At 43.5% G+C, this 27,650-nt stretch overlaps 1 protein-coding gene across 12 annotated transcripts in view; it reads right to left on the bottom strand.

The window, feature by feature from the left end:
• The window catches only part of DLGAP2 (DLG associated protein 2), a 414,439-nt gene that overhangs the window by 155,796 nt on the left and 230,993 nt on the right, over positions 1-27,650 (bottom strand). For 7 of the 12 annotated variants that reach the window (XR_014166924.1, XM_081906060.1, XM_081906056.1 and 4 more), the window contains one exon: positions 16,708-16,740. The exons of the other annotated variants lie outside the window; for them this stretch is intronic. Coding sequence is in view for 3 of the 7 variants with exons in the window: in XM_081906060.1 (XP_081762186.1) it covers positions 16,708-16,740 (33 nt within the window). In the remaining 4 variants the exon portion in view is untranslated. The remainder of the gene's footprint in view (positions 1-16,707; positions 16,741-27,650) is intronic. 12 annotated transcript variants of the gene reach the window in all.

Below are 27,650 nucleotides of genomic sequence, written 5' to 3'. Positions count from 1 at the left end.
CAGCCTGACTCCCTCCTTTGGCAATCCTCACAGAACTCTAGCCCAATGGTTGCCATTAATCTGATTTGAATTGATTTTATAATGAAATGATTTTAGAATGTTGTATCAATTTACTGTTGTTAGCCGCTCTGAGCCCGGCTTCAGATGGGGAAGGCAGGCTATAAATAAAATTATTATTATTATTATTATTATTATTATTATTATTATTATTATTATTATTATATTCAAAGAGAGATCATTCAAAAGGAAAGGTGCAATTGGACCTCCTACTTTGTGCATAATGTTAAGAGGCCCTCACCTGCACAGTGCAGTGGTCAATCAGGTATATAAGGGGTGAGACTCTCAGATATCTTGGTCAGCTGAAGCCATTGGAAGCGGCCACTCAGAGATTTAGGGTGTCATCAGTACAGTACACTGATAATACCTAGCTCTACATCTCTGTAACATCTGAATCAGGGCAGAAATGGTCAATTGCCTGATTTAGATGTGGCCAAGCTCTTCCCGAAAAGGGAGGTTCATAATCTGGAGGCAATCATAGATCCATTTTTGTCTCTAGAGGCACAGGCGGTTAGGAGTCCGTGCTCCGAATGCAGAGACAGCTATGACCATTTCTCGTCCATGTGCTGGTAACCTGTTGTCCATGCTCTGGGTTACTGCAATGTGTTCCCCGTTGGGCAGCCCCCGAAGTGGGACTGGAAGATGCAGCTGGTGCAAAAAAGTGGCAGCTCAGCTGCTCATTAGGGAAGGGATATTCCCAACACACGCTACCCTACTTTGGAAATAATTGCACTAGCTGCCAATTAGCTACTAAGTTCAAGGCACTGAATTTGATGGGCAGTGCTTTATAAAGTTCACAGGCATCTCACATAATTGGGGACAAGATGGTAACCAGCCGCACACCACAGCACAACTGCAAAGGGGCCGAAAGACGATCACTCACTGCTTTTCTCTGAAACACATTTTGGAGACAGGACTGGAACTGCTGTAAAACAGTGCCTCCAATAACTATCCCACTCAGTCAGCTCAGAAGGATACTATGGTCAGTGGTATCAAAAGCAGATGGAAGACCAAGTAAGAATAAGAGGGTCACACTTCCCCTGTCCTCCTGATAAAGGTAATCCATCAGGGCAACAAAAGCTGATTCTGTCCCATAACCAGGCCTGAGCCCACATTACTATTTAACTTTTCTACATTTAAGTGATGGCTATATCTGAGATCAGTTTTGCATTTCCCCCCTTTTTGCATTCATTTCCCACACCAATCTGCAATTTTTTTAAAAAAACTGCAGAAAGTAAAATTATTTTTGTATGTATTTGTTCTCTTTGTGTCCATTGCACCCTAAAATATACATTTCCAAATGCATTTCAGGCTTCTCTTGAAGATCACTTTTGCCAATAGGTCTTTGCAGCTGACTGATATCATTTGTATTATTTTTAAAGGTGTTTTATGTCCTATTGTTGCGTACCACCCTAATACATTATGATATGGCATAACAGAAATGCTTTTGTTCATTTATTTGTAAATAAAAGCCACTTCCGAGCTAGAAGGGAGGTAGGGTTGTGGGCTTCACGCCCTCCCCGCATGCACGGGGGCAGGCTCACAGCCCCCCCCCCCGAGACTGGGGGAATCCTCGGACGCGTCATCTCCCTGGCCAGCCAATCAGCTGGCCTGGGAGGCGTAGCCTGCGCTATTTAGGGCTGGTGCTTCGCCAGCTGCTTCAGTTGCCCCATCCCTTCCACCCTTTAGGTTTGGTTCTCTGACTTTGGTTGGTCGCCGTCAAGGGGCCTGGTAGGATTTTTTTCCACTTGGCAAATTGGCACCAGCCATTTGGTTTTTCGCCTACCTTGTAGCAAACCGTTACAACTTCCTCGACCTTGGCAGTTAGGCATTGGTAGGGGTATTGTCATGCAAATGAGAGAGGGGGGAGGAAGCGCAATCACCTTCCCCCATAACGAAGGGTAGTCCAGTAAAGGATTCCGGGGGGTGTTGCCCTGTCCGAAGCCTATGGAGGTGTGGGCCTAAGGCACGCCCCCAAGTGGTGACTCCGGGGGAGCTCCTAGTTGATGTGCATCAGCAGGACTTCCCCTACTGGTGGTTAACCCTTGCCGGTCTTCAAGCAATCAGGCTGAAGCCGTTTAGTCGATAGGACCAATGCCTAAGCCAATACCGCTCAATTCCTGTAATCAATAAAGTTGTGGCCTATTTTCGCCCATTAACCTTAAATACAGTGTCTTGTGTCTTTATTTCCGAGGGGGAGGCGGGAACTCGCCACGCAACTGCATCCTACCAGGATCCGGAGCAAACTTGTCTAAGTGCTGCATGCTGTTTAAAAAACACAGTAGTCTCTCCTCCAATAAAATGATTTCCCGCCTATTTTGGCCAGATCATGCTCCATATATCTTTCTACAATAAACCCCCACCATGCTGTTAAACTGATGATTTATTTGCATGACCCTGGAGTCACTGAGAGATGAGCCAACGTAGTAGGATAACATTAAGGAAACAAGCATTTCAAGGGGTTGGACTAGATGACTCTTAGGGTCCCTCCCAATTCTACATTTCCATGATTCTATAAGTCAGGCATAGGCAAACTTGGTCCTCCAGATGTTTTGGGACTACAACTCCCATCATCCCTAGCTAATAGGACCTATGGTCAGGGATGATGGGAGTTGTAGTCCCAAAACATCTGAAGGGCTGAGTTTGCCTATGCCTGCTATCAGTATTTCCCAAAAGAGGGGGGAAATCCAGTGATGTCAGTTAGCATCCCAATCCAATCCCTTTTAATCAAAATCTCTGAAGTGACTTCATTTTTTAATATGATGCAGCTATGATATTTGCTTTTGAAGGCTGTTTTCCATGCTAGGCTTCATAGGGCATAGCTTCAATTCCCCTAGATTCTGCTAGAGCCGGTTTGGGGTTTTTTGCTAGAAAAATATGAGTACAAGTACATGCATGACATACTAAAAGCCTTGAATGTTAAAAGCCACGTATGTTTGAATCTTTGCATTAAAGTGGGCGCCGTTTTGTGTTATTTGCTGCAAACTAAGTACTATGCTAGATCCAGTGGAAAGAGGATGGGTTAAAGGGATATAACTGTTCTTTTAAAAACAAAAACAAAAACGGGGCACGATAACAGGCTTCCGCAAAGTCTTTATGAATGCTTTGCCGTCAAGCAGACTACAATGCATGCATTATATGCTGCAATGCAGCATTAATTTATGTGCTGAGAGTTTTATCCATTTTCACTCCTTGTACATTTTTAATGTGACTGTTTGATAACACAGTTTTGGGGTGTTTTCCTAGCCATTCCTACGAAGAATAGCTTTTTCTCAAAATGTGTCAGGACTGTGATTTTTTCCAGTAAACATCTGCCGATACCTCTTTATTTCTCTCTTTTTGGTCAGTTAGCTCTCCATATAAAATGCTTCACATCCAAGGCATCAAACGGAATGAACACATGTTGTAAATGTCCACAACAGGATAAAAACACCCTTACCTAAAAGAACAATTAGCTACTTTACGTTGATGCTGCAGTTAAGATAATCAGATGTTAGCTATTCATTTTAAACACACACACACACACACACACACACACACACACACACACACACCAAAAACCATACCTTCATAAGCTTTTTACTAAAGGAAAACAAAATGCATGAGTAAGGTATCAGGGGGTCTAATTAAACTTCATAGGAAGTAACACTGGGAATCATTGCAGACTCTGGGTACCATCTTTGTATACTTGGACAACTTAACTATAAATATTGTATGTTTAATATTCTTTTGGAGTCATTGTCAAAAGATACTGAATAACATCCAACATTGTGCAATCAGAGTAGGACTTTCCCTTTGCTCATACCTGCAGAAGCATCCCTCCGCCCCAAAAGGTGAGCACCCACTTAGATATTATCCATTACCTTGAAAACCCTGACCAACAGCACAATTATAACTAACAGGAAAATCCTAGGTATGTCTATTCAAAGTAAGTACCAGTGACTTCCTCCCAAGTAAGATCATAGCTGTCAACTTTCAGATTTGAAAATAAGGGATCAGCAGCCTCACCTGTCCCAGGGACAGTCTACAGGATATCTAACAATCCAGGATAGCAGCGGGAAGCAGTGGAAAACGGCGCTGGAATAAGGGAATTTCCCGCAAAAAAAGGGAAGGTTGACAGCTATGGGTAAGATGGATATAGCATTGCATCCTAAACAGAGGTCTACTGGATCCCAGTATCTGATTAGGAAAGGGCTTTTTACAAGAGTTGATGGGATCACAAAAATGTCGTGATTAGCTGGGGCAGTATTTGTATGTCCTTTATGGATGCTTTAAATAATTTCTTAGTGTGCTTTTGCCCTTTTTTACATTGGTTGTAATCAGTACCACTAACTAGACACAACCAGAAGATGAGCAAGTTGTTGCGTTTTACTGTCCTAACTAAAGAAAAACGACAGAGGCAAGTATTCAAGAATTATATTCAGACCTCCCTATCCGTCAAGCTAATCCTCTGACAATATAACAAATGGAACACATTTGTGGTTTAAATATGGGTTATTATAATAAAAGCGAAATGATGCCATATGGTCTTAAATCTTTGTAACAAGCAGTTTAACAATTATAGGCAGTGCAATATCAGTATCTCTTGCAATTTTGTGTTAGCAATTTCCCACATTTTATAGTTTGAGGATGTGGCCAGAAACCAGCCATCGTGCAACATTGCAGGGGAAAATGTACTTATTGACAGCGATGCTTCTGAAATTCTCGTCTGCTTTTCTGGTCTAATTTAAGCATTCCAAATGATTTGGTCCGATTTTCAAAGTAGATTCAATGCATCAGGAACCCCCAACTTTTAAAAAATCATTTTTAAAAAAACTTTTTACAAATCTTGCACATGCCTAGATTTTCATAATTTTTGGTGCCTTCTTTCATTTGTGACATTTCCCTCCTCTGTGCTGCTGATGCATGGGGAAAAAAGTGGGAATCAGATTTGGCATGATTGCTAAGTATGATTACATCAAAATTATTTCTGTTGGGCATTTCACTGAAGCACACATGCACTTGTGCACACATGCACCTTTGGCAATCTTTACAAAACTTTAGTTTATGGTTGCCATCAATTTTGATTTTAATTCATTTTTATAATGTTTTATAATGTTGTACTGTTTTAATGTTGTTAGCCGCCCTGAGCCCGGCTTCGGCTGGGGAGGGTGGGATATAAATAAAACTTATTATTATTATTATTATTATTATTATTATTATTGTCCCAGGGTCCCTGGTGGGAAAATGATGCTGTGTGCCAATGGATGAATAATATAGATCTGCAGGGCTCCCACTGTCGGTCCTGAAGATGGATCTGTGCAACTTCATGGAATCTCCATAATCAGCAGAGGAAAACCTTCTGCTTCTGTGTGCTGGGGTTGGGGGCAGTTGTAGCCATAAAATATAGTCAATAAACTAGTACATCAAACACATTTCTAAGTAGGGTTGTTCTTCAGCTGATGTAAATGTCTGTAGCTCTACTGAACTGCTGAGTTATTGTCATGAAGAACAAAGTTTACATTGCATGTTAGAAATATTAACTGGAAAGGGTGCCAGCACTGGAATAAGGTTTTAAATGTTTTCGATATACAATATAGAACAAAATGATCGCAGAATGGAACCAGGGTCTTAAATAATTCCATCTAATCACTGTTATACACCAGTATGCTTCTCTGGGCTCCTTTGGGAGGTAGAGTGGGATATAAATTTAATAAATAAATCGATAGATTATGTTATACTAAGATACTTGCCCCAAATATGGACTTCAGTGTAACATTAGCATTACTGAACTCATTGCAGAAAATAATAATAATAATAATAATAATAATAATAATAATAATAATAATTTATTACTTATACCCCGCCCATCTGGCTGGGCCTCCCCAGCCACTCTGGGCGGCTTCCATAGAAACCAAAAATACAGTAAAATATCACACGTTAAAAACTTCCCTGAACAGGGCTGCCTTAAGATGTCTTCTGAATGTCAGGTAGTTGTTTATCGCTTTGACATCTGCTGGAAGGGCATTCCACAGGGCGGGCGCCACTACCGAGAAGGCCCTCTGCCTGGCTCCCTGTAGCTTTGCTTCTCGCAGTGAGGGAACCGCCAGAAGGCCCTCGGCGCTGGACCTCTGCGTCTGGGCAAATGATGGGGGTTGAGACGCTCCTTCAGGTATACTGGACCAAGGCCGTTTAGGGCTTTAAAATGTTTTTAAGTCACGGCCTGGTTCAGATACAAGAGAGCTATAACCAGCATCAGCTTTGCTTCTTTCCTTTCCAGCACTTTTGTGCATCAGAAGAGGAGATTAGAAGCATCCGCCTGCTGTTTTGGTCACACCACAGATTTCTTCCATGTAGATGAAGGGAGAAGAAGTGTTCAGCCCCAAGATTTCTCATAGCTCATTCACATAATGGGGAGCCATGGTTTCCCATTACATAGCATTACAAAAGTGACAAACCCCAAGACCTTTTGAAATAAACAGGTGCGTTTCTCGCACCCTCCCAAATGGATCCGCCAATGAATTTAACTGTAACTGCAAGTACTCTTTATTTTTATTTTCAGAACGCTTTTGAAATACTAGAGCTTCAGCAGGTCATTCGTGGGAAGGAAAATAATTTTTCAGTGCTGCATGAACAGTGAGCTTCTGTGCATTGATTATGTAAGTCAGGTTCTCTTGGTTGACCTTACTGATTATAGAAGCAAAGAACCAGAGAGCTATGCTGTGAAGGACATTGGTCATAAGAGAAATACTATTCAGGAAATACATCTATTGTACTTAAATTTTCATGAAGATGTCAGGGGCATTTTTTTAAAAAAATCTGATGTACTCTGATTGATAAAGCGTGTTCTCACTAGCAGAGAGCACGTGTTGCGGTTGGGGAACAGACCACCATCATGACTAGGCAAATTTGGTGGGAACCCAAGCCTGTAAAGGGTTAAATGGGTTGCTGGGGATTTTTGAGTGTTGCCAATTCGGAGGAGGGGTCAGAGTCTATAAGTAGAGGAGATAGACGAAAGGACATCCTCTTGGCCGTTTTGCATCGGATCACATGGAGCACTTGGACAATCTTCTCATTGTCTGGTTACATTTCTTTATTTCTTATTTCCCCTTTCTTTTTAATCCTCTCTAGTCCCTTAAATAATTTAATTCCCCTTTTTCCTGTCCGATTTCCCACCCCAGCCCTTACCCTGCCCTGTGGGAAGATTCTCCCTGTATCCGTGGCTTGCCTTTCCCAATAGGGAAAGAGCCCCCGTTAGGGGCTTTCTTTTGCAAAAGGTTTCCCCCATTTCTCTCGTTGAAATTGTGGGGCTAGTCAGGGCTGTTCCCAGCTTAGCTGGAATCACTTTCGTTTATAGTATCCCCGAAGGTTGGCTTTAATTTGAGTGTGTGCAGCGCTGTTGGCCAAATTTTAAGCTAGCCTTGGGTGGGAGCACTAATTTGGCTTCCTTTAATATTGCTATGTGACTAAGATTCTCAAGAGCAGAAACTGGGAGGCCTATTCGGCCTGCACATTAACTTCCAAGCCTAAGTCTGCTACAGGGAGCAGTTAATTGTTAAGTCTCTGTCACGTGACTCATTCTTGCTATAGGAATGTATCTGCTTGCAGGCCCAGTTGCTCCTAATGTATATCTGAGGCAGACAGAGGGCCCCAGAGGCTCTCTGTGCCTCCAAGGACTATGAGCACTCTGCATATGCTCTTGAACTATGCAATTTCTGAACAAGTTTATTTTCTTTAAGTTTGTTTTGCCCTGATAGTGGCAACTGCCATTTTAGAGACGAGCCATTGTGGCTTAGTGGCTAAAGTGTAAGACTAGGACCTGGGAGACAGGGTTCATATCCCCCTCTTAGCCATTGTTATAACAAAACAAAACTAACTGCTCCTTTTAGGTTTTTCTGTTGCTGGGTAGTTCTGCCTATTTGTGATAAAAGAACTTTGGGTTTCTTGAAGGGGTGCTTCCCTCTAAAAGGGCAAGCAGGGGTACCTGGACAAGCTGTGGGCTACCTCAACTCTCCTATTTCACTGGAAACATTTATGCCTGGCCTAGCAGGTGATCCTAGGGCTTTGCCCCAGAATTCGATGGCCTGGAAGCGTTTCCAGCCTGAATAGTGTCCCCATGTGGTCTATAAGCAATGGTTTCACTGGGTCAGTCATAGTGCCGGTAATGCCTAGGTTGCAGGATTGGTCCCTGTATGGGACAGCTGCATGCTCCCATACTGGTCTACCTGGACACTTAGGTCCTTTTGGTGGTTACCTCACTGCCAGGGATGTAATGGGCGCCACATTTGCAATATGCAAGTGGGAGAAAGCACCTTTGCGTGCCCGCATTGCAGTTTGCTCTGTGCGTTGCAGGACACGGCGCTGCACGGGCTGCAATTGCATTGCATTGCATGAGAGATTTGCAGTTGCATTGCACAAAGGGTGTGTTTGCATTTGCATGGAGTGTATTGTTGCATTGCACGGAATGTGTTGTTGCATTGCACGGAGTGTGTTGTTGCATTGTACGGAAGGTGGGGTTGCATTGCACGGAGTGTGTGTGCGTGTGTGCATTGCACGGAGTGTGTAGTTGCATTGCACGGAATGTGTGTGCATTGCATGGAGGGTATAGTTGCATTGCACAGAGTCTGTTTTTGCATTGCAAGGAGTGTGTGTGCATTGCACGGAGTGTGTAGTTGCATTGCATGGAGTGTAGTTCCATTGAACGGAGTGCATAGTTGCATTGCACGGAGGGTTTGTGTGTGCATTGCACGGAGTGTGCATTTGCATTGCACAGAGCGTGTTTTTTGCATTACACAGAGTGTGTAGTTGCATTGAACTGAGTATGTAGTTGCATTGTACGGAGGGTTTGTGTGTGCATTGCACGGAGTGTGTAGTTGCATTGCACAGAGCGTGTTTTTTGCACTGAACGGAGTATGTAGTTGCATTGAACGGAGTATGTAGTTGCATTGCACGGAGGGTTTGTGTGTGCATTGCACGGAGTGTGTAGTTGCATTGCACAGAGCGTGTTTTTTGCATTGCACAGAGTGTGTAGTTGCATTGCACAGAGTGTGTGTCGGAAAAGGAAGCTGGCTCGGCAGTAACTTTGTCAGGACTTCTTTAGGGGTTCTGGCCAGCGTCGGCCCTGTAAATTTACATATCATGATGGCAGCACTAGATGCCCCTGCCCAAGCGGGGGCTGGAAGCTGGCAAGCAATAGCTCAATACCTTTTGCCCATATTCCCATTTTATTTAGGGATCCAGTTGGATATCGTTGCAAAAACAAACCACTTGCCTATGGAGAAGCTGTCTGCCTTGAAGGAAATTATTTTGTAATACTTCCTCTGTAGCAAGTGATGCTTCATCAGATCCGATCTTGCTGGGTCACTTAATTAATCTTCCCACAAGGCCACGCTGCCTGCGGCCTGAGGTCCCCTTACCTTTGTGTATGCCTACCAAGTGTGGTGAAGGCAGATATCAGGCGATGGTAGCAATTCCTGAATGTATGCAATAGTAGTTCGTCATGGCAGGATACCTTGAAGCCGCACAAGGATTTTCAGGTTTATACTGCCCTTTGGTTTTATTTCAAGGGCCGCTGGTGTGCAAAGCTATGGCCTCAAGCCCGGTGTGGTGAGGCAATCATGTGACATAACTTTTCTTGAGTTTTCCCCCATTGTAGTAGCAGTTCACATGTGGCCCAAGGAGTTCAGTGGCCATCGGATCTGCTTTTGGTCTGATAACCAGGTAGTGGTGAGCGTTTTGGCAAAACAGTCCTCACCCTCCAGCAGATTTTCCGCCCCTCCGCTCACGCTTTCGAGCTGCGCCGCTTAAGGTTTAATATTGTGCTTTCTACTCTCCAAATTACGGGATCCTCTAATGGTGTTGCTGGCACTCTATCCCATTTTCAGATGAAGCGCTTCAGATCCTGGGCTCCAGACTCAGCTGTTGCCAGACTTTTCCAGACCACCTGTGGCATTGTGACAACAATTAGCATTTATAGAGAGCAGCAGCTTCCATTTCCTCTTCTGCTTTTAGCTCTTATGGGATGGCCTGGATGGATTTCTTAGCCTTAAGCTGGCAGTCCTTGGCCATTCAGATGAATTGGCCCCCATCCTCTGAGCATATCCTGCAGTATTTGGTCCACCTGCTGCAGATTGGGCGTGCTGTTATAACTATCAGAATTCAGTCCGCTGCAATGTCTGTTACACTGAAGCTTTAATTTTCAGAGACCCTTGTATAAAGTTTGTAGTGCGTAGGGCCTTGGAAGGTTGGAATAGGCTCCAACCTCATAGGACAGCGGGCAGGAAGTTGGTCAATTTTACCTATGCAGTATCTGCAACAAGTTAAAACTTGTCTGCTGGTTAAAGATCAAGGCGAGATTCCTTTCAGTAGTCCATTGCATTTTCGCACTGAGGGTTGGAAAAATGGTTGTTGGTGCCAGCATGGGGCTGAGAGTCTGGAGGCTTATTGCTTCAGGACTTTTCCTTATCCTTTGGAGCTTGTCTTTAGAATCGGGAACTCAAAAACAGACTTAGTGGGCAGGAGTGCCACAATCAGGGTTCCCGCCACAGGTGAGGAGGGCCCTTGCCCGGTTATGGATAACAGAATATTTGGCTTTTCATTCCCTGGGGGCTGGCCCGCTCCTAGTGCATGAAAATGGGTTCCCGTTAGCCAGGCATCAATGTGCTTACGTCGTGCACCAGTTATTACGGCCTGCGGCTTGCTTACCGCTGAACACACCTCATTCCTTCCGAATAGGACTGCTGCAAAGGCTGCACACTGGGGGCCTTGTCAGTAGACAGGATTGTGAATACGGGTCATTGGAAGTCTGACGCTGACAAGGGTTATATCAAGAAGTGTCAAATGATGTCTGTGCTGATGCTTGTCTGTTATTTCCTTTTTTCATAGGAGCAGCTGTGCACATTTGGGTCACAGCATCGTACACTAGGCTGGCAAGCATGTTGACGAGTTTGGACTGGGGCGCCATCTCAGTCTTCCTGCCCATGTGAACATTTACTGGATGTCCTGATGGGGAATGCTTTGGGAGGAGATCCTTCCTTTGGTGTGGTCGAGTGTGACCTGTGCAGGTCCTTCCGCAGTGCTGGTGGTACAGCTGGGCGAGAATGTTTGCTGTCTTCCTCCAGCATAAGTTTGCATTCCTGCATGCAGGAGGACTTGGATTGAGTTGATGGCAGCTCTCCCTGGACTCAAAATAATTTAAGGCATTGGTTCAAGGTGGTCTGGAGGGGGGGTTGGAGCACCTGTCCCCTCCAATGCGCAAAGATATTCCATTAAGGGAATCCAAGGATTCACTATGCTTTTGTCAACCCCTTTCAAGGGGTAGGGCCACACAAGAGTCCCTGGGAGCATTTGGGGGTGAGCTTGAGTCTGATCCTGATTCATTGCTCCCCCACGCTGTTTATTTGTACTGGTGATATGGTGGGGCCCAGTCCTCAGTGCTGCCCTGCTAAGGTCAGGTGCAGCTAGTCGGGAACCAATGCTTAGACAAACTACCACTGAGCAGGCCAGGAAGCATGTTAATAAGGTGATGGACAATAGAATAAAATAAATAAAGTAAATAAAATATCAAATAAAATAAAATAGGTCCATGCTTTAGGTGGTTCTGTAATATTGCACCCTGCTATTTTCTTCAAGGCTGTTGCCCTCTTTAGGGCAGATGGGGTGCATCTTTCCCCTAAGGGGAACGACACCTGGCGGGATGCAATTGCCTTGGGATTCTTTGCTCCCCCGCAATGTTGCTGGTACTGACATGGTGGGGCCCAGTCGTCAGTGCTGCCCTGCTGAGGTCAGGTGCAGCTAGTTGTGAACCAATGCCTAGACAAACTACCACCGAGAAGGCCGGAAAGCGTGTTAATAAGGCAGTGGAAATAAAATACAGGTTGTTGGAAATCGAATGCATTCAAAGGTTATGTTCATTAACATTATTGGTGTCTTACAATTTTGCTTGTTTTATCTTATCCCTGCTACGGGGGAAGCAGGCCCTTGCCCTGTAAAAGATCTTAATAAATACCTGGTGGTATGCGCCCCAGGGGATGGGCCTCTGCTATGGCATGAGAATGGTTTGCCCCTGTCAAGACACCAGTTTGCAAAGGTGTTGCGTAAGGCGATTCTGGCTTGTGGCGGCACAGCCCAAGATTTCGCCCCCCATTCTTTTAGGATAGGGGCTGCCACGACAGCAGCCCACTGGGGCTTGTCAGCTGCCAGAATAAAGGATTTGGGTCGCTGGAAATCAAATGCGTTCAAAGGTTATGTTCGCTGACAATTGGTGTCTTACACTGCTTTTATTTTATACTTTTATTAGGTTTAGCGGTTGTCCGCATTTGGATGGTGGGACACAGTATCGTCCATTGGGCTGGCGTCGCAGCACGGCAATCTGGATGGGGTCCAGATCTCGGCCTTCCTCCACACATTCGGTTGTCTTGGCTGTCCAGACGAGGAATGCGCTGGTCAGAGTTCCTGCCAAGTATCCGGAGGCAGTTGCTCCTGGAGGGGCCGCCAGCTGCTATGGTGGTGCAGCTGGGCAAGAATGACCTGGTGACCATGGACTGTTTGTCACTACGTGCTGCAATTCTGGGTGACCTGGAGACCCTGCGGGCAATGGTGCCAACAGCGAGAATCTTTTGGTCAAAGCTTTTGCAACGCTGCGTTTGGAGGGGCAGTCGTTGCTCGGCCGCCACTGAAAGGGCCAGAAAAAGCATCAATGCTGCGGTGGTCAAAAAGGCTTTGGAGCTGGGTGGTGATGTGATTTCCCACCCCGAGATTTCTTTTCAGAGGCCATCCTTTTTCAGAGCTGATGGCGTGCACCTTTCTGCTTCAGGGAATGAGGCTTGGATTGGTGCGGTGGTGACCAAGCTGAGGTCTTGGTTGGGGCTGTGAGTGGTTTGGCGGTGAGCTGAGGGCTCCATGGCGGTTAGGCATTGGTTAAATTGGTGCTTGGAGGGGTAAGGTGCCTATCCCTCCAAATGATGCGAAAGGGAATTCCGTTAAAGGAATCCAGGGGCTTGCCATTCTTTCGTCCTTGTCCGTGGTGCCGGGCTTGGGCCGTGCAAGCCCCACCGGAACATGAGGGTGAGCGGTGTTGGACTGGTTCCCAGCCTCATTTCTCCCCAATACTTGTTTCCCACGCTGGCTTCCGGTGGTGTCCGGAAGGGACCAGCTCTGTCCTTGGGGGCAAGGACAGATAGTCATAACCAATGCCTAAGCAACCACTCACATTTGCTGTATTTGAATAAAGTTGTGGCCAAAATTATGCCAAAAACCTTAAACAAAAATTAACGTGTGATGTGTGAATTTTTGGGGGGTGGTACTGTGGAACTCAACACGCAAAGCGTGTTCTCACTAGCAGAGAGCACGTGTTGCGGTTGGGGAACAGACCACCATCATGACTAGGCAAATTTGGTGGGAACCCAAGCCTGTAAAGGGTTAAATGGGTTGCTGGGGATTTTTGAGTGTTGCCAATTCGGAGGAGGGGTCAGAGTCTATAAGTAGAGGAGATAGACGAAAGGACATCCTCTTGGCCGTTTTGCATCGGATCACCCGCCCCCCTCCCTTTTATAGGGTGGTTCTTGGGTTCAATTGACCTTGCTATGCCTGTCATGGGGTCGTTCGCCTTTGAGCGGGGGCCTGGTAGGAATTTTGCCATTTGGCTGATTGGCTGTTGCCATTTGGTTTTTGCCTACTGCGTAGCAAATCGTCACAACTTGTAAGGTTGGCGGTTAGGCATTGGTTAAATTGGTGCTTGGAGGGGTAAGGTGCCTATCCCTCCAAATGATGCGAAAGGGAATTCCGTTAAAGGAATCCAGGGGCTTGCCATTCTTTCGTCCTTGTCCGTGGTGCCGGGCTTGGGCCGTGCAAGCCCCACCGGAACATGAGGGTGAGCGGTGTTGGACTGGTTCCCAGCCTCATTTCTCCCCAATACTTGTTTCCCACGCTGGCTTCCGGTGGTGTCCGGAAGGGACCAGCTCTGTCCTTGGGGGCAAGGACAGATAGTCATAACCAATGCCTAAGCAACCACTCACATTTGCTGTATTTGAATAAAGTTGTGGCCAAAATTATGCCAAAAACCTTAAACAAAAATTAACGTGTGATGTGTGAATTTTTGGGGGGTGGTACTGTGGAACTCAACACGCAACAATATTCTGCCTTTTGTGAAAGTAGCTGGCCACATCTACAAGCTTTTGTATAAATTACCTTCTGTAAGGATTTGCTCTTGGCTATAAAACCCAATTTCATGAAATGTCACATGTAATTAGCATACAAAACCTGAACAGATTTTTCTTTTACGTGAACATTAGGAATTTTTGTTTCCACTCACCTCCATGGTTTCACTATCTTCATGGCTCTTTCCCTGATTTCTTGATTGCTCTCTCCTAAATGTTTTGTAACTCTCCTGCTTCTACTCTCCGCATTGGCCTGCCTTTCCTAATATGCTGTCTTGGGACTTTAATCTGCTATCATGATTTCAGTTTATATGTACATACATACTGACTACTCTCAGATCTCATTCAGAGCTTCCAAGTGTAGCTGACAGTATCTCCCCCTAAGCAAAGTGGCAAAGACAAAATTCTTAAGGCTTTCCACCCAAATTCTCTTTCTGCAGCCTGGCATTTTCAGGGATTTGCACAGAGCCTTACATTTCTCACATTCTTCCTCTCCACATATCTAGGTATCTAGGCCCCTGCCTCTTCAGCATATCCACAAACTGTCATATCCTTCATGTCTAAATCATCATCACTAGTGCTGTGATTCTCTCTCCAAATCCTGGTACAACCTTTACCTGGTGATGGTCCCCTCATGCCATCTGTTGAAATTTTCACTCTGATGAGGCCATCCTGTTTTGTCCCTGAGCTGGTTTCTCTGGTTTCCCTGGAATACTCTTTCCTTCCCTATCTCCCCTTTCCTTCTCCATTTAACGTGAGTTTATACATTTCCCTGCCAGTGCATGTGTGGCATTTGATAAGCAGGCATCGTTTTCTGAGCTGAAAGGGTATTTTAAAGGTGCATATAACAGGAATCAGATCCCTTTACACAGATGTAACCACACACAGGTCCAGTTCACATGCAACAACAGGAACAAGAAACTTCTGCTTCGATTTTAGCTTAACCACAGTTTAGCATTACACCCCAAGCCTAAACTGTGGAGAACCTTAATTATGGTTAGCGAAACAAGGTAGCTGATAACTCATGGTTTGAAGTTGGCTTGTTTCCACTAACTATATTTAAGACTAACATTGGTTTGTCTGGGGTCAGCTATCTTGCAGAGCTGTGGTTAGTCAAAAATGGAAGGGAAAGAGTCAGGTGTTGGGGGTGGGCTATGCTCAAGGGTTACTGTGGCTTGTTCTCGTAGCATTAAACCACAGTTTAGTGTTATCTGTGAACACAATGCAGTGTTTCCCTTAATGTTGTGGAAGTGGGGATTATTGGGTTGAATTTGTCTTTGTTTTTATTATGTATTTTGTGGTTTTTTTATATTGAAATTTTGGGTTGTAAACCACCCTGAGATCTACAGCATACAAATTTAACAAACAAACAATTTCAGAACAAAACCAATACAGTGGTACCTCGGTTTAAGAACAGTCCGGTTTAAGAACAATTTGTTTTACAAACTCCGCAAAACCGGAAATAGTGTCTTGGTTTGAGAACTTTACCTTAGTCTAAGAACGGAATCCGAACGGTGGAAGGGCACCGGCGGTGGGAGGCCTCATTGGGGAAAGCACGCCTCGGTTTAAGAATGCTTTCGGTTTAAGAACGGACTTCCGGAATGGATTAAGTTCATGAACCAAGGTACCGCTGTACCTGTTTTAGAGTGTCCCTCCGTGTGATGAGCTTTCATGCTTTTCAGTAAAATAGATTTGGGGCTCTGTGGGGCTTTCCCCATTCTTACCCCCCCCCCAATCTATTCTTAAGACATACAAAACTTGCCTCTAATCTGCGCTGAATCCTAAATCAGCACAATTACAGTTAGTAATAGCCAGGGCAGCCAGTTGTAACGAAAGAGGTACCGTATTCTGTTTTGACCTCTTTGCATGTTAGGCCATTTCCCACTGATCACTTCTATAAGAACCAAAACAACGGTTCCTATATAATTGCCACAAACAACAGGGCGATTAATATAATGTGTTTAGGTGTTCCGGCCCTTTTCAATATTTTATTTTGCTTCTTGTGGAATTAATATTAAAACGACTATCTTGAATATTCATGTATGTGTCCATATGTGTGTGTGTATATACAGGGGTGGGTGGGTGGTTGTGGGCGCGTTCACCCACCCACGTATCTTTTACTAGGCAGCAGGCAAATATTATTGAAACCTGCATCCAGTTAATTCCAGAAGGAATTTGGTTTGTGTAGTATAAAGCTTTACTTCTGCATTTTGATAGACACTATATAGAATGTTGTCATTTTCTTGCTCTCAGGCAGGCCTTTTTTTACAGGGATAACTCACAGGAACTCAGTTCCAGCACCTCTCAGGTGGGTGTCATTGCCATTCTAAGAGAACAAGGGAGGCATTCATGGTGGGTTCCAACACCTCTTTTTCTAGAAAAATAGCACCACTCAGGCATGTTGCAGGTAATAAGACATGCAGGATGTTAACACAAGCCTACATACACACAAAAACTCACAAGCACAGTGTAACACACATGTGCAACATATATTCCACTCTAATGGCAACTTTACCTGAAAATGCATTCCCTGTTAGAGAATCCAAACCTAAAAATTAAAGCAGCAGAGGAAAAGGAAAAGAACACAAAAAAACCCTTTAGCACTAGTTTGAATCCAATAAGAACTTCTGTCATGGCAAATTATAATCAGCGTGTGAAATGGATAAGAAACTGAACTGCCATTATCTGGATCAATATACTGTAAGTTATACATTCAGCAAAAAAAAATATGAATTTTTAAAGAAGTCAATAGAATCACTTTCACAACAGGTATTTAAAGAAGCCTTTCAATGGTTTCCTCAGTCATTATCCTGGCCAACGTTTTGAGATAGGTCACAGTTATTCTCAGACTACAGATGAAGAAGTAAAACTGTTCAACTCTGTCCAGTTGCTGTATTTGAACCCAATTCTTCCCGGTGCAAGTCCAGTGTAACAGCCAGGCAGTGGTTCATACAATTTCTTTTAGAAAAGCATTGCATGTAGTAGATGAGGGTTATTTGGTTTGTATTTGTAAAAATAAATTCACAGTCAACTGTAACAAGACCCTCAAGCCAGTATACAGAAAACAAAACACCACAAAAGGATAACAGGATCAAAACAAAACATTAAAAAACAAGAAGAGCAGCGTTAAAGCAATCAGTCGAAGATTAAAAACCAATAAATGCCAAATAGAATATAAATGTTTTTTTTTCTGCTGGCATAAATATATATATATCTCATTCCTAAATTGTCAGGGTATTCATATTAACCCCCAACTCTGTTCTGCTCTGTTGCATGGATTCAGTTGTTGTTGTTGAAATATTCATATCCTACCTCGCCCACCTTATGTTATACTGAACATAATGTTCTTCCACATTAAACAGGTCAAAACTGGCAGGTTCAGTGCTGTGTATTCTGAGACCTCAGAGCGGGTAGAGGAAACTTAGCCAAACCAATCACTCATGACTTACCAGCAAAAGAGGTCTTGACCCAGAAGTTTGACCCAACATGGTCCTTACTCTTCACTGCTCACACACCGTAAAGTTACGCAGATGGGTAGAGTTTCCTCTACCCACTCTGATGTCTTCTACTGAGTGGAATGGGGCTTATACCCAGGTAAGTGGGTATGACTGCAGCCAAAATTATGTAAAATAGATGAACCAAAGGTGATTACATATTGAGGGGCAGTGCTGCATATTTGGATAGTACAGGAGTTATGCTAGATCATTTCCCTCCTACCTCATCAGTGACTGCAGACTGCTATTAGTTCCATCAGCGGTGTCAGAGAAGTGGAGAATCAACTGTACTATTTGTGGCGCTCAGGAAGATGTCAATTTGGTCAAATGTTAAACGATGCCTTGAAAGACTAATTTGTTGCTGGTTTGTACAATAATCAGATTCAGGAAAAAGTTACTAGCTGTCTCAATACAAACCCTCAACAGCAGTTGCCAGTTGTGTTATAGAACTGCAAATAAAGATTTGGGCTGGGGGTTGTTTTTACCTCCCTTGTAAATCATGCCTTAAGAAAGCTTTTACTTTAAAGGGAAAGGTATGAGTACCTTAAAACAAACAAAACCAGTAAACAGGAATTCCTTAATCAGCAGAAGCCTGGGAAAAGTTTGTGTCCATATTATTTGTGCTGGGAGGGACTGGTGAGCATGGCAAACTTGCGGACAATGCCAGATGGTAAGGCACACCACACACGGCACCTCAATCCATGACAACAGCTGGGCATCAGCAAGGAAGGAGCTTAAGTGTTGAATAGGGAAATGGAAATGATCAAGTTCCTGCCTTACATATGGAGTAAGAGAAAGCAGTTGGGTTGTGCTCCTGATTGAAGGAGCTACCATATCAAGCAGGTGGATAGTAGATCCAGTGATTCTGTGGGGAGATTCTATGTCAATGAACATTCCTCTTCATTCACCCCGATTTGACTGTGGGGTGTTTATACATCATTTTTGTTGATCATTTGATCACTTCAATGCTTTTCAGTGCATTTCCATGTCACTTTCCTTATTGCAGAAAGCTATTTCTTTTTCAAAGTGGATTTGTTGCATTAGGGAGACAACGCTTTTAGTGCATTTTCATTGTGCAAACCTAAACTTTCTTGTATGTGCTTGAATCCCTTCTGAAAAATTATGTTCGTCTGGAGGCACCCTGAACCTTCCTATCTTCAGATATCACAGTTCTGCAAGGCTATTTAAGTGGAAACTGGAATGTTTCTTATTTCACATGACAAGAGGAGTAGAAGACCAGTCTGTTATCTCAGTCATGTCCATGAAGGCATGCTTGCCGAAGTAAAGTCCAACCCTGGCAAGAATGGAGGACTCCTGCTGGGTTGTCAGATTGCATAATGCCTGTATGTAGTATCACCCTATAAGGTAACTTTAACCAGACTTCCACAACTTCCTCATAAGAAGTTACCAGAAGCCCATTCCCAGCATATCCACACTCCTGTCTCAGTGACATCTACGCTGGCTTGGTCATGTCCACAGAAGGGGAGATGGTTCGGCCCCCAAGGATGTGCTCTATGGGGAGCTGGCTTCTGGCACCAGGCCCACTGGCAGACCAACTCTATGTTACAAATATGTCTGCAAACATGACATGAAGGCTGGCAATATCAACCCTGCTATGTGGGAAACCCGACGACCTCAGTGCCTGGAGACAGGCAGTCAAGTCGTGTATCCAGAGCAGTGACCAGAGGAGTGTTGGTGTACCATGCTGGGTTTCATAACCAACTTGGGAAAACACCAGGCAGCACACAATACTGTAGCAGAGTCCAAGCATAGTGGTGTGGAACCTAAGCTAATTTATTATGTACTTGTTGTTGTTTAGTTGTTTAGTTGTGTCTGATTCTTCGTGACCCCATGGACCAGAGCACGCCAGGCACTCCTGTCTTCCACTGCCTCCCGCAGTTTGGTCAAACACATGCTGGTAGCTTCGAGAACACTGTCCAACCATCTCGTCCTCTGTCGTCCCCTTCTCCTTGTGCCCTCAATCTTTCCCAACATCAGGGTCTTTTCCAGGGAGTCTTCTCTTCTCATGAGGTGGCCAAAGTATTGGAGCCTCAGCTTCAGGATCTGTCCTTCCAGTGAGCACTCAGGGCTGATTTCCTTAGGAATGGAAAGGTTTGATCTTGCAGTCCACAGGACTCTCAAGAGTCTCCTCCAGCACCATCATTCAAAAAGGAATCACACTACTAGTAGCTAAATAATATGAGGGCCCATAGTTCTGTGTTTATGACATCCCAGGCTCCATCCCTGACCTCTCTAATGGAAGTTCCTACATCGGAAGGGCTAGGAAAGACCAATATTTAGACAGCAGCAGTCTAACAGAGCAGGAAATATTGTCCATGGTGTCATGCAGAAGGGAAAACTCAAGGGTTGTTGTCAGCACACAAGCATGTAGTGTTAGCATCCCACGATCCATTTGCCTTTGTGTATAGAGTGCCAACATGCAAACTCTACGTATGGTACGTGCACCAGGGATCTGGTTTAAATTTGATGCTGGCTGCCTAGGATCCCACATGAGTAAAGTTTGTTTGTTTATGTGTTTACACCTGCTGGAACATTTTAAACAAGACTTGCAGCACCTGCCTACCAGCTATAATGATGAAATAAATATAAATGCAGAGGGGAGGGAGAGCAAAAAAAGAGAGACTGGTATGTGCAGGTTCTGAAGAGCAATGTAGCCGAAACACTTGATTTTATGACTACTAATAAGGGGAGTGTCAAGATAAAGTAGCTCTAGTTTGTTTTACTACATGCATAGTTAATGTGAACACCTGCATTTCTCTTTCTCCTTGTAGCCAAGTCTAATGTTGGGCTGGAGTGTGTGTGTGTGGATAGGTTGGTGGTCACTCTTACTGCAAATCTCCCATGCAAAGAATTAATTGGCCTTAGTTCGTTCAAAGCAGCTGAGCCTATTGGACCCACAAATCAGGCTACTTCCTCTTATTACTTTCAGAAGCACAAAAGGATGCCATTTGACACCGCGTGAGGAGGGCAGTGGAAAGTTTTTCCTTAAATAAAGATAAATACAGCTTGCTGCAGTTCCCAGCTAGACGTCAGTATATACAATTACAGCAGTTAACAACGGAATGAAATCTCTGCTGTGTGACTATATATTAAGTGTTTGCTTTGGGGATTCTAGCAGCTTCCCTTGAGAGCCGAGGACCAGGAGAACCAGCAATATTACTTGTTATTAAGCAAAACCTCTGAATTTGTTTAGCTGCTGCTCAATTAAGCAAACATCATCAGGTACAATACATGCCCCCGCATTTCATTTTGGCTAATACATGACTGTAGTTAAGCACCAGCCACTACGTTCCTTGCATGCAAAATTTGATAGTTGGGGGCGGGAGGAGAGGGAAGAGAGAAGAATAAAGGTGCAAACAGTAAGAGGGCTTCCTGTTTCAGCAAACAACCCATCCCTTCACAGCATGGGTGTTATGGCCGTGGATGTAATTAGCCACCAGTTGTAAGAAGTTCATATTACAACAACATCATAACCAACAGCAAAAACTGCTGCAGGGCTTTCTGAACTTTACACAGTAGTTTTAAAAAGTCACCTTACATAGCTGTGCAAAGTTTTCCCACAGAGACCATCATACGTTGCTTTCTGGAACATAAAAGGCAATGCAATTTCGGCATAATTTTGAGCATGAGGGTGATACATACTTGCCATGCTCAAGCTGTTACAGTACCCACTATTTCAGCAGAGTTGACATAAATCACCCCTGTAATGCCCAGGTCACAATTATTTATATATATTAAAATGTAATAATTAGTATATTTATTGTACATGGGTGGTAGCTTGAAAGCATCAGATGTATCTGGTGAAGTCTCTTAGGTAAGGTAAAGGGACCCCTGACCATTAGGTCCAGTCGTGACCGACTCTGGGGTTGCGGCGCTCATCTCACTTTATTGGCAGAGTACAGCTTCCAGGTCATGTGGCCAGCATGACTAAGCCGCTTCTGGCGAACCAGAGCAGCGCACGGAAACACCGTTTACCTTCCGGCTGGAGCGATACCTATTTATCTACTTGCCCTTTGACATGCTTTCAAACTGCTAGGTTGGCAGGAGCAGGGACTGAGCAACGGGGTGCTCACCCCATCATGGGGATTCAAACCGCCGACCTTCTGATCGGCAAGTCCTAGGCTCTGTGGTTTAACCCACAGCGCCACCTGCATTCACGGTGAAGTCTCTTACTGTGGTGTAAAAATCTCATATGCTCAGAAGTGCTAATCTTTACTTCATTCCTTTTCTTTCTTTTCATAATTGATATGTCAGTTTAACTTAATTTTTTATCAGCCTCATGGTTGTTGTGGATCTGAACCCTGAAATCCCGAGGGATTCTAATCCAATGCTCTAACCACTATGCCACGCTGTCTTCAAAGAAAGGATTTGGAAGACAGCTATAGATAAGATGACTGCATGTTCAGAAAGTGTAACGTATGACAAAAGGCTAAAGAAGTATCGACAAATTTAGCATATAGAAGACAATAGTATATGTCACTATAATGTTCAGATATTTAAAAGGCACTTGAACAAAAGGGAAGGAAAGTTTATTCACAGTGTCCTCTAGAGCGGTGTGTGTGTGTGGAATCCATAAAGACATTGCATATTTTAAACATTAAGAAAAGCTTCCTATTTCGAGGTGCTCTCAGCAAATTTGAAGAATCTCCTTCCTTGGAAATTTTCTAGGAAAGGCTATATAGGCACCTTGTGTGCATGTTCTAAGTAAAAGATATCCTATTTTAGGGCAAGGATTTTTAGGCAATGCTGAAGTCCAGCTCAACAAGAGAGAATATATTTGGCATGTTTGGAGTCTCAGATTTAGTGCCTCTAGATAGCAAAGATCTCTGGGTGAACTAGTGACATCTTTTAAAATGGGCTACTTTTAAAATGAGGCTGCATTTTAAATTGGATTTTAACCTGTATTTTAAATTGGTTCCCCCCCCCATTATGTTTTACTGTAATTTTACTGGTGTTAGCCACCCTGAGCCCAGCTCTGGCCAGGGAGGGCGGGGTATAAATAAATATTATTAATATTATTATTTTATTATTATTACCTGTCAAGTTACATACAATTGGAACACTGGTTTGCTTTGTGCGTGGTATCCTTTCCCTATGGGTTCACCTTCCAACATGTAAAGATACATAATTCTAACACCTTGCCCACTAGATGTTTGTATGCAATAACATTTCTAGTTTTCTATGCAAGTGGAGTGGCATTGATAACTGCTGGTAGCTCCCAAGACGCAGCTTAACGACAGCCTCTAGAAAAACGACTGGACAGATGTGCGAAAAGAGATAGCGGCTCTCTGTATCACATAAAAGTGGGAAAGTATTATCATTTTGAATGAAACCAGCTCTGCAACGCCTGGCTATAATTTCCGAAAAGTATGGCAAGTCTTAGGAACCCAACATGAAGCAAAAGCAGCCCCACTTCTGGGAAAAAAAAGAAAACAACGGATACCGAAGTTTTTGCATGCTACAGCTAGCGTGAAAGCTTTGCTACGGCTTGCAGAAACACCTGTGCATTATTCATTAAAGGAGCATTTCTGAAGCAGCAGCAAGAGCACTTCTTGCTGTCAAGGCAATTCCCAAACCGAGTTCTAATCAGCAGTATAGCTGCTCCTATTCATCACAATTCTACTTTTGGGTCCCCAAAGGCTCCTGCCACATTTAGTAGTTTGGGGATGTTCACCACACTGACCCAGCCATTTGCAACTCTTTTTCTTTTTAAAGGGTGGTTTACAATCTTCATGTGGATTAATTTTGTTTAAAGTACCAGTAATGAAAACCAATGCTATATAAAATAAAATGCTATATATAAAATGACTAATTTGCAGAGGGCAGATTACAAAGCACTAATAGTAAGGACCCTGCAACAGTGTAGAGTGGTTTGTGCAGGATTTCTGGCAGAAGTAGCTGGTGGAGCTTCAGTGTTAGTTTCCTGGCAGTGGCATCACTGCTGGCAGAGCTGATCCGGTGCCCCCACTTTAGGCAACAACCACACCCCACAATTTTCATGTCACTGTCTCCTCTTCCCTTCAGGTAAGCAGCAGTGACCCAGCTGCCAGCAACTGAATCTCTGCCACACCAGGCAAATGACTTTTAGACAATCCATTTCATTCTCTTCTGGTTTCCCTCTTATTTCTTTTCACCTGACAGAATGGAGTGGACATGCTTGCTCCCAAATCCCAAATACTGGATCTCTCCATCTTTTAGGCTTTCTTCTTAAGTTCTTCCTTCCTAAAGTTTTTGCAGTCCTGCTAACTTTGGGGTAGGGAAGGCTGAATCTGCCAGTTTTAGTTTTTCTCAGTTTCTATCAATCAGTTCAGTTTTCTACAATTCCACATCACCTTTTTATTGAAGTCCTTGTGAAACTTTAATGTGAAATTTAATGCAAATTTCTCCAAAAAAAATGTATATTTTCCTTTGCATTTTTTGCCTTTGCCTTTTGCATTTTTTTGCACATTTTGCAAAACAATTTCCCACAATATAACACATATACTGCATTTCTGTATACTATTTTCATTTATACAGTATATGCATTTTATACATACTTTTAAAAAAGTCCATTTAAGTCCAGTCGCGAAAGACTCTGGGATTGCGGTGCTCATCTCGCTTTACATGCCGAGGGAGCCAGCAGACAGTTTTTCCGGGTCATGTGGCCAGAATGACTAAACAGCTTCTGGCGAAGCCAGAGCAGCTCATGGAAATGCCGTTTACCTTCCCACCGGAGTGGTACCTATTTATCTACTTGCACTAAATGCATTTGAACTGCTAGGTTGGCAGGGTCTGGGACCGAGCAACGGGAGATCACCCCGTTGCCGGGATTCGAACCGCCGACCTTCCGATCGGCAAGCCCAAGCAGCACAGTGGTTTAAACCACAGCGCCACCCGCATCTCTATACATGCTTAACTCTGTATTTATATTTCTACACACATTTTTGCTGGAGACGGGCAAAACTATTCTGTTTAATTTCATCTCCATTTTTAAGCAAACCAAACTGATTCACGCATCCTGTAATAATATGAGTTAAAATGGAGTTATGCTTCAGTTTTTGCACTTCTCTTTTAAAAAACAAACAAACAAACAAACAAATTTGTACAGTACTGTCTCAAGATGCACATTAGAATATGTATTTTGGGTAAAATGTGTTTTAAAAGGCACATTTTCTATTTAAAGATGTGAATTCAAAATATTGCCAAAGTTTTGCATTAAAAAGCAGAAAGATTGATGTAGAAATGCAAAGGAAGGGACTTATGGATGAGCACATTTGAAACTGACACAGACTAGAAATAGACTTATCTCTCTACCCCTACTAGGAATGTCTTCAATATACAGTGGTACCTCAGCTTAAGTACTTAATTCATTCCGGAGGTCCGTACTTAACCTGAAACTGTTGTTAACCTGAAGCACCACTTTAGCTAATGGGGCCTCCTGCTGCTGCTCCACCGCCGCTACATGATTTCTGTTCTCATCCTGAAGCAATGTTCTTAACCTGAGGTAATATTTCTGGGTTAGCGGAGTCTGTAACCTGAAGCGTATGTAACCTGAAGCGTATGTAACCTGAGGTACCACTGTAGCGAGACATGCTCCTGCAGAAGGGTGGATTAAACTACTCTTAAGGTCCCTTTCAGTACTCTGAACCTGTAAATAATACTAATGGCTACATTTGATCTCCAAGCAGCACCTTTCTGAGCAGAATGTTTGCAAATCTGAAAAATATGAATGCCATCACAGTTATTGAATATTACATTTTGTCATGCTCTTAATCAAAGCTCTGCTTTTTCCAAACCAGAGTAATTATTTTATCAATGCCCCTTTTGGCTGATGGTGGATGGGGGAAACATCAAGCTAAAAAAACCTTTGAAGTTTCCCTGTGTTCACATCACCTTGAAAAGTAAATGGGGCTTTAGCAAATTTCTGCCGCTATTTTAACACATGATAAAAGGCAGAGGGATGGCAGAATTGCTAAGAACTTTTTGTTCTTTTTGGTCATTGAGAATCATTAAAGATCTATGAAGTACCCAGATATACTTGTCAAACAGATGCCTAATGGTCAATCCTCACATATTAATTTTGAAACCACTACAATGAGACAAGTTATTTCTGTAGTTAGAATTGTAAATGATATTGTACATGATATGCTTGGTGATGGTCTTTGGTTGTGAAAAATTATGTGGCATCACTTATGGAAGGGAAATCAAGCAAGGCAGACACACACACACACACACACACACACACTCTGCTCAGTCGCCTAGGCTTCCCAGATTACAGCCCAGTGATTTGCACTATGCATTTAGGTAGTGGTTGTCCATTGCAGTAAGAGATAAGATGCCATGCCTTGTGCTGTATGCTCTTATTTTGTCATTTGCCAAGCACTTCCCACTGCATTGTAAAGATCTGAGATCCTCCTTGTTGCCATAAGTAGGAGTTAGTACACAAAAGGATTGAGGTGGGGTGGAACAGAGGTGAGAGAAGTAACGGCATCCACATTTCCCTCTACATAAAGACATTTTAAAATGCCCCTGCCATATAGGTTTCTGGATTGCAATTTAGCAACTAACCCTACCAGTGCCTTAAATGGGAAGGTCAACCCAAATTTTGGTAAATGGAAGACCTCTGCTGTAATGATGCAAATGACCCAACAGAATTACATGAGAGGTGAGGTGGGTTTACAGGTAACAGATATTTCAGTATCCTTCAGAGGATGAGATGTATGGCTCTTAAAAGGAAATAATTTGGGGGGAAATATGGCAGAATGTGGGATGCGGGTGGCGCTGTGGTCTAAACCACATCCGCGGCGGGGTGAGCTCCCGTTGTTCGGTCCCAGCTCCTGCCCACCTGACAGTTTGAAAGCACGTCAAGTGCAAGTAGATAAATAGGTACCGCTCCGGCGGGAAGGTGAATGGCATTTCCATGTGCTGCTCTGGTTTGCCAGAAACGGCTTAGTCATGCTGGACACATGACCTGGAAGCTGTCTGCGGACAAGCACCGGCTCCCTTGGCTTATAGAGCAAGATGAGTGCGCAACCCCAAAGTCATCTGCGACTAGACCTAATGGTCAGGGGTACCGTTACCTTTACCTTTATGGCAGAAAGTATTGGTAAACAAAATACTGTACAATAGAACAGAAATCCAAGGGAGAGTTGCCACACTGAAGATATGGCACACTGAGTAACTTAGGAATGTTATCATTAGCAGTTAGCTAATGGACTTTGCTTTTTATTTAAGCACAGCCAATTAATCTGTTCTGTTCCTGATTTAAGTCATTCTAACCTATTTTTAAAGCTTTTAATGATGGGGAGCCTACGATAATTTGCTCCATTGCCTAACTATTCTTGGAAACATCCTTCTTATAAATTACCTAAAGCCTTCCTTATTCAGTTCAAGCCAAGAACACGATGCATAAAGTTTGGAATAAAATGCTTAATTAGTATTATTATTTGAGGTATTTAGTGTTATAAGGAAGAAAGAACCAAGCTGTATAGTACACTATTAATCACATACCTTAGCACTGGACTTTCCCTATTAAAAATCTTGTTTGGAATCACAGGCTAGATCACATAACACTTTCCATGTACCTGACGTGGAAAATAATTGTAACAGTAGCTTGAGCCATTCCTGTTTACAGACATTATCAATGGGAAATGGGGCCAGGGCAGACCATGTTTACGTGAGTTGCCCGTAACAATGGCAATGTCAATAATAATAATAATAATAATAATAATAATAATTTATTTATACCCCACCCATCTGGCTGGGTTTCCTCAGCCACTATGGGCGGCTTCCAACAGAATATTAAAATACAATTGTCTATTAAACATTAAAAGCTTCCCTAAACAGGGCTGCCTTCAGATGTCTTCTAAAAGTCTGGTAGTTGTTTTTCTCTTTGACATCTGATGGGAGGGTGTTCCACAGGGCGGGTGCCACTATCGAGAAGGCCCTCTGCCTGGTTCCCTGT

Source organism: Podarcis melisellensis (assembly GCF_964234715.1).
Source record: "Podarcis melisellensis genome assembly, chromosome: 3".
NCBI lineage: Eukaryota > Metazoa > Chordata > Lepidosauria > Squamata > Lacertidae > Podarcis > Podarcis melisellensis.
The sequence above is the reverse complement of the archived record's forward strand: the minus strand, read 5'-3'. Positions and strand labels throughout refer to the sequence as shown.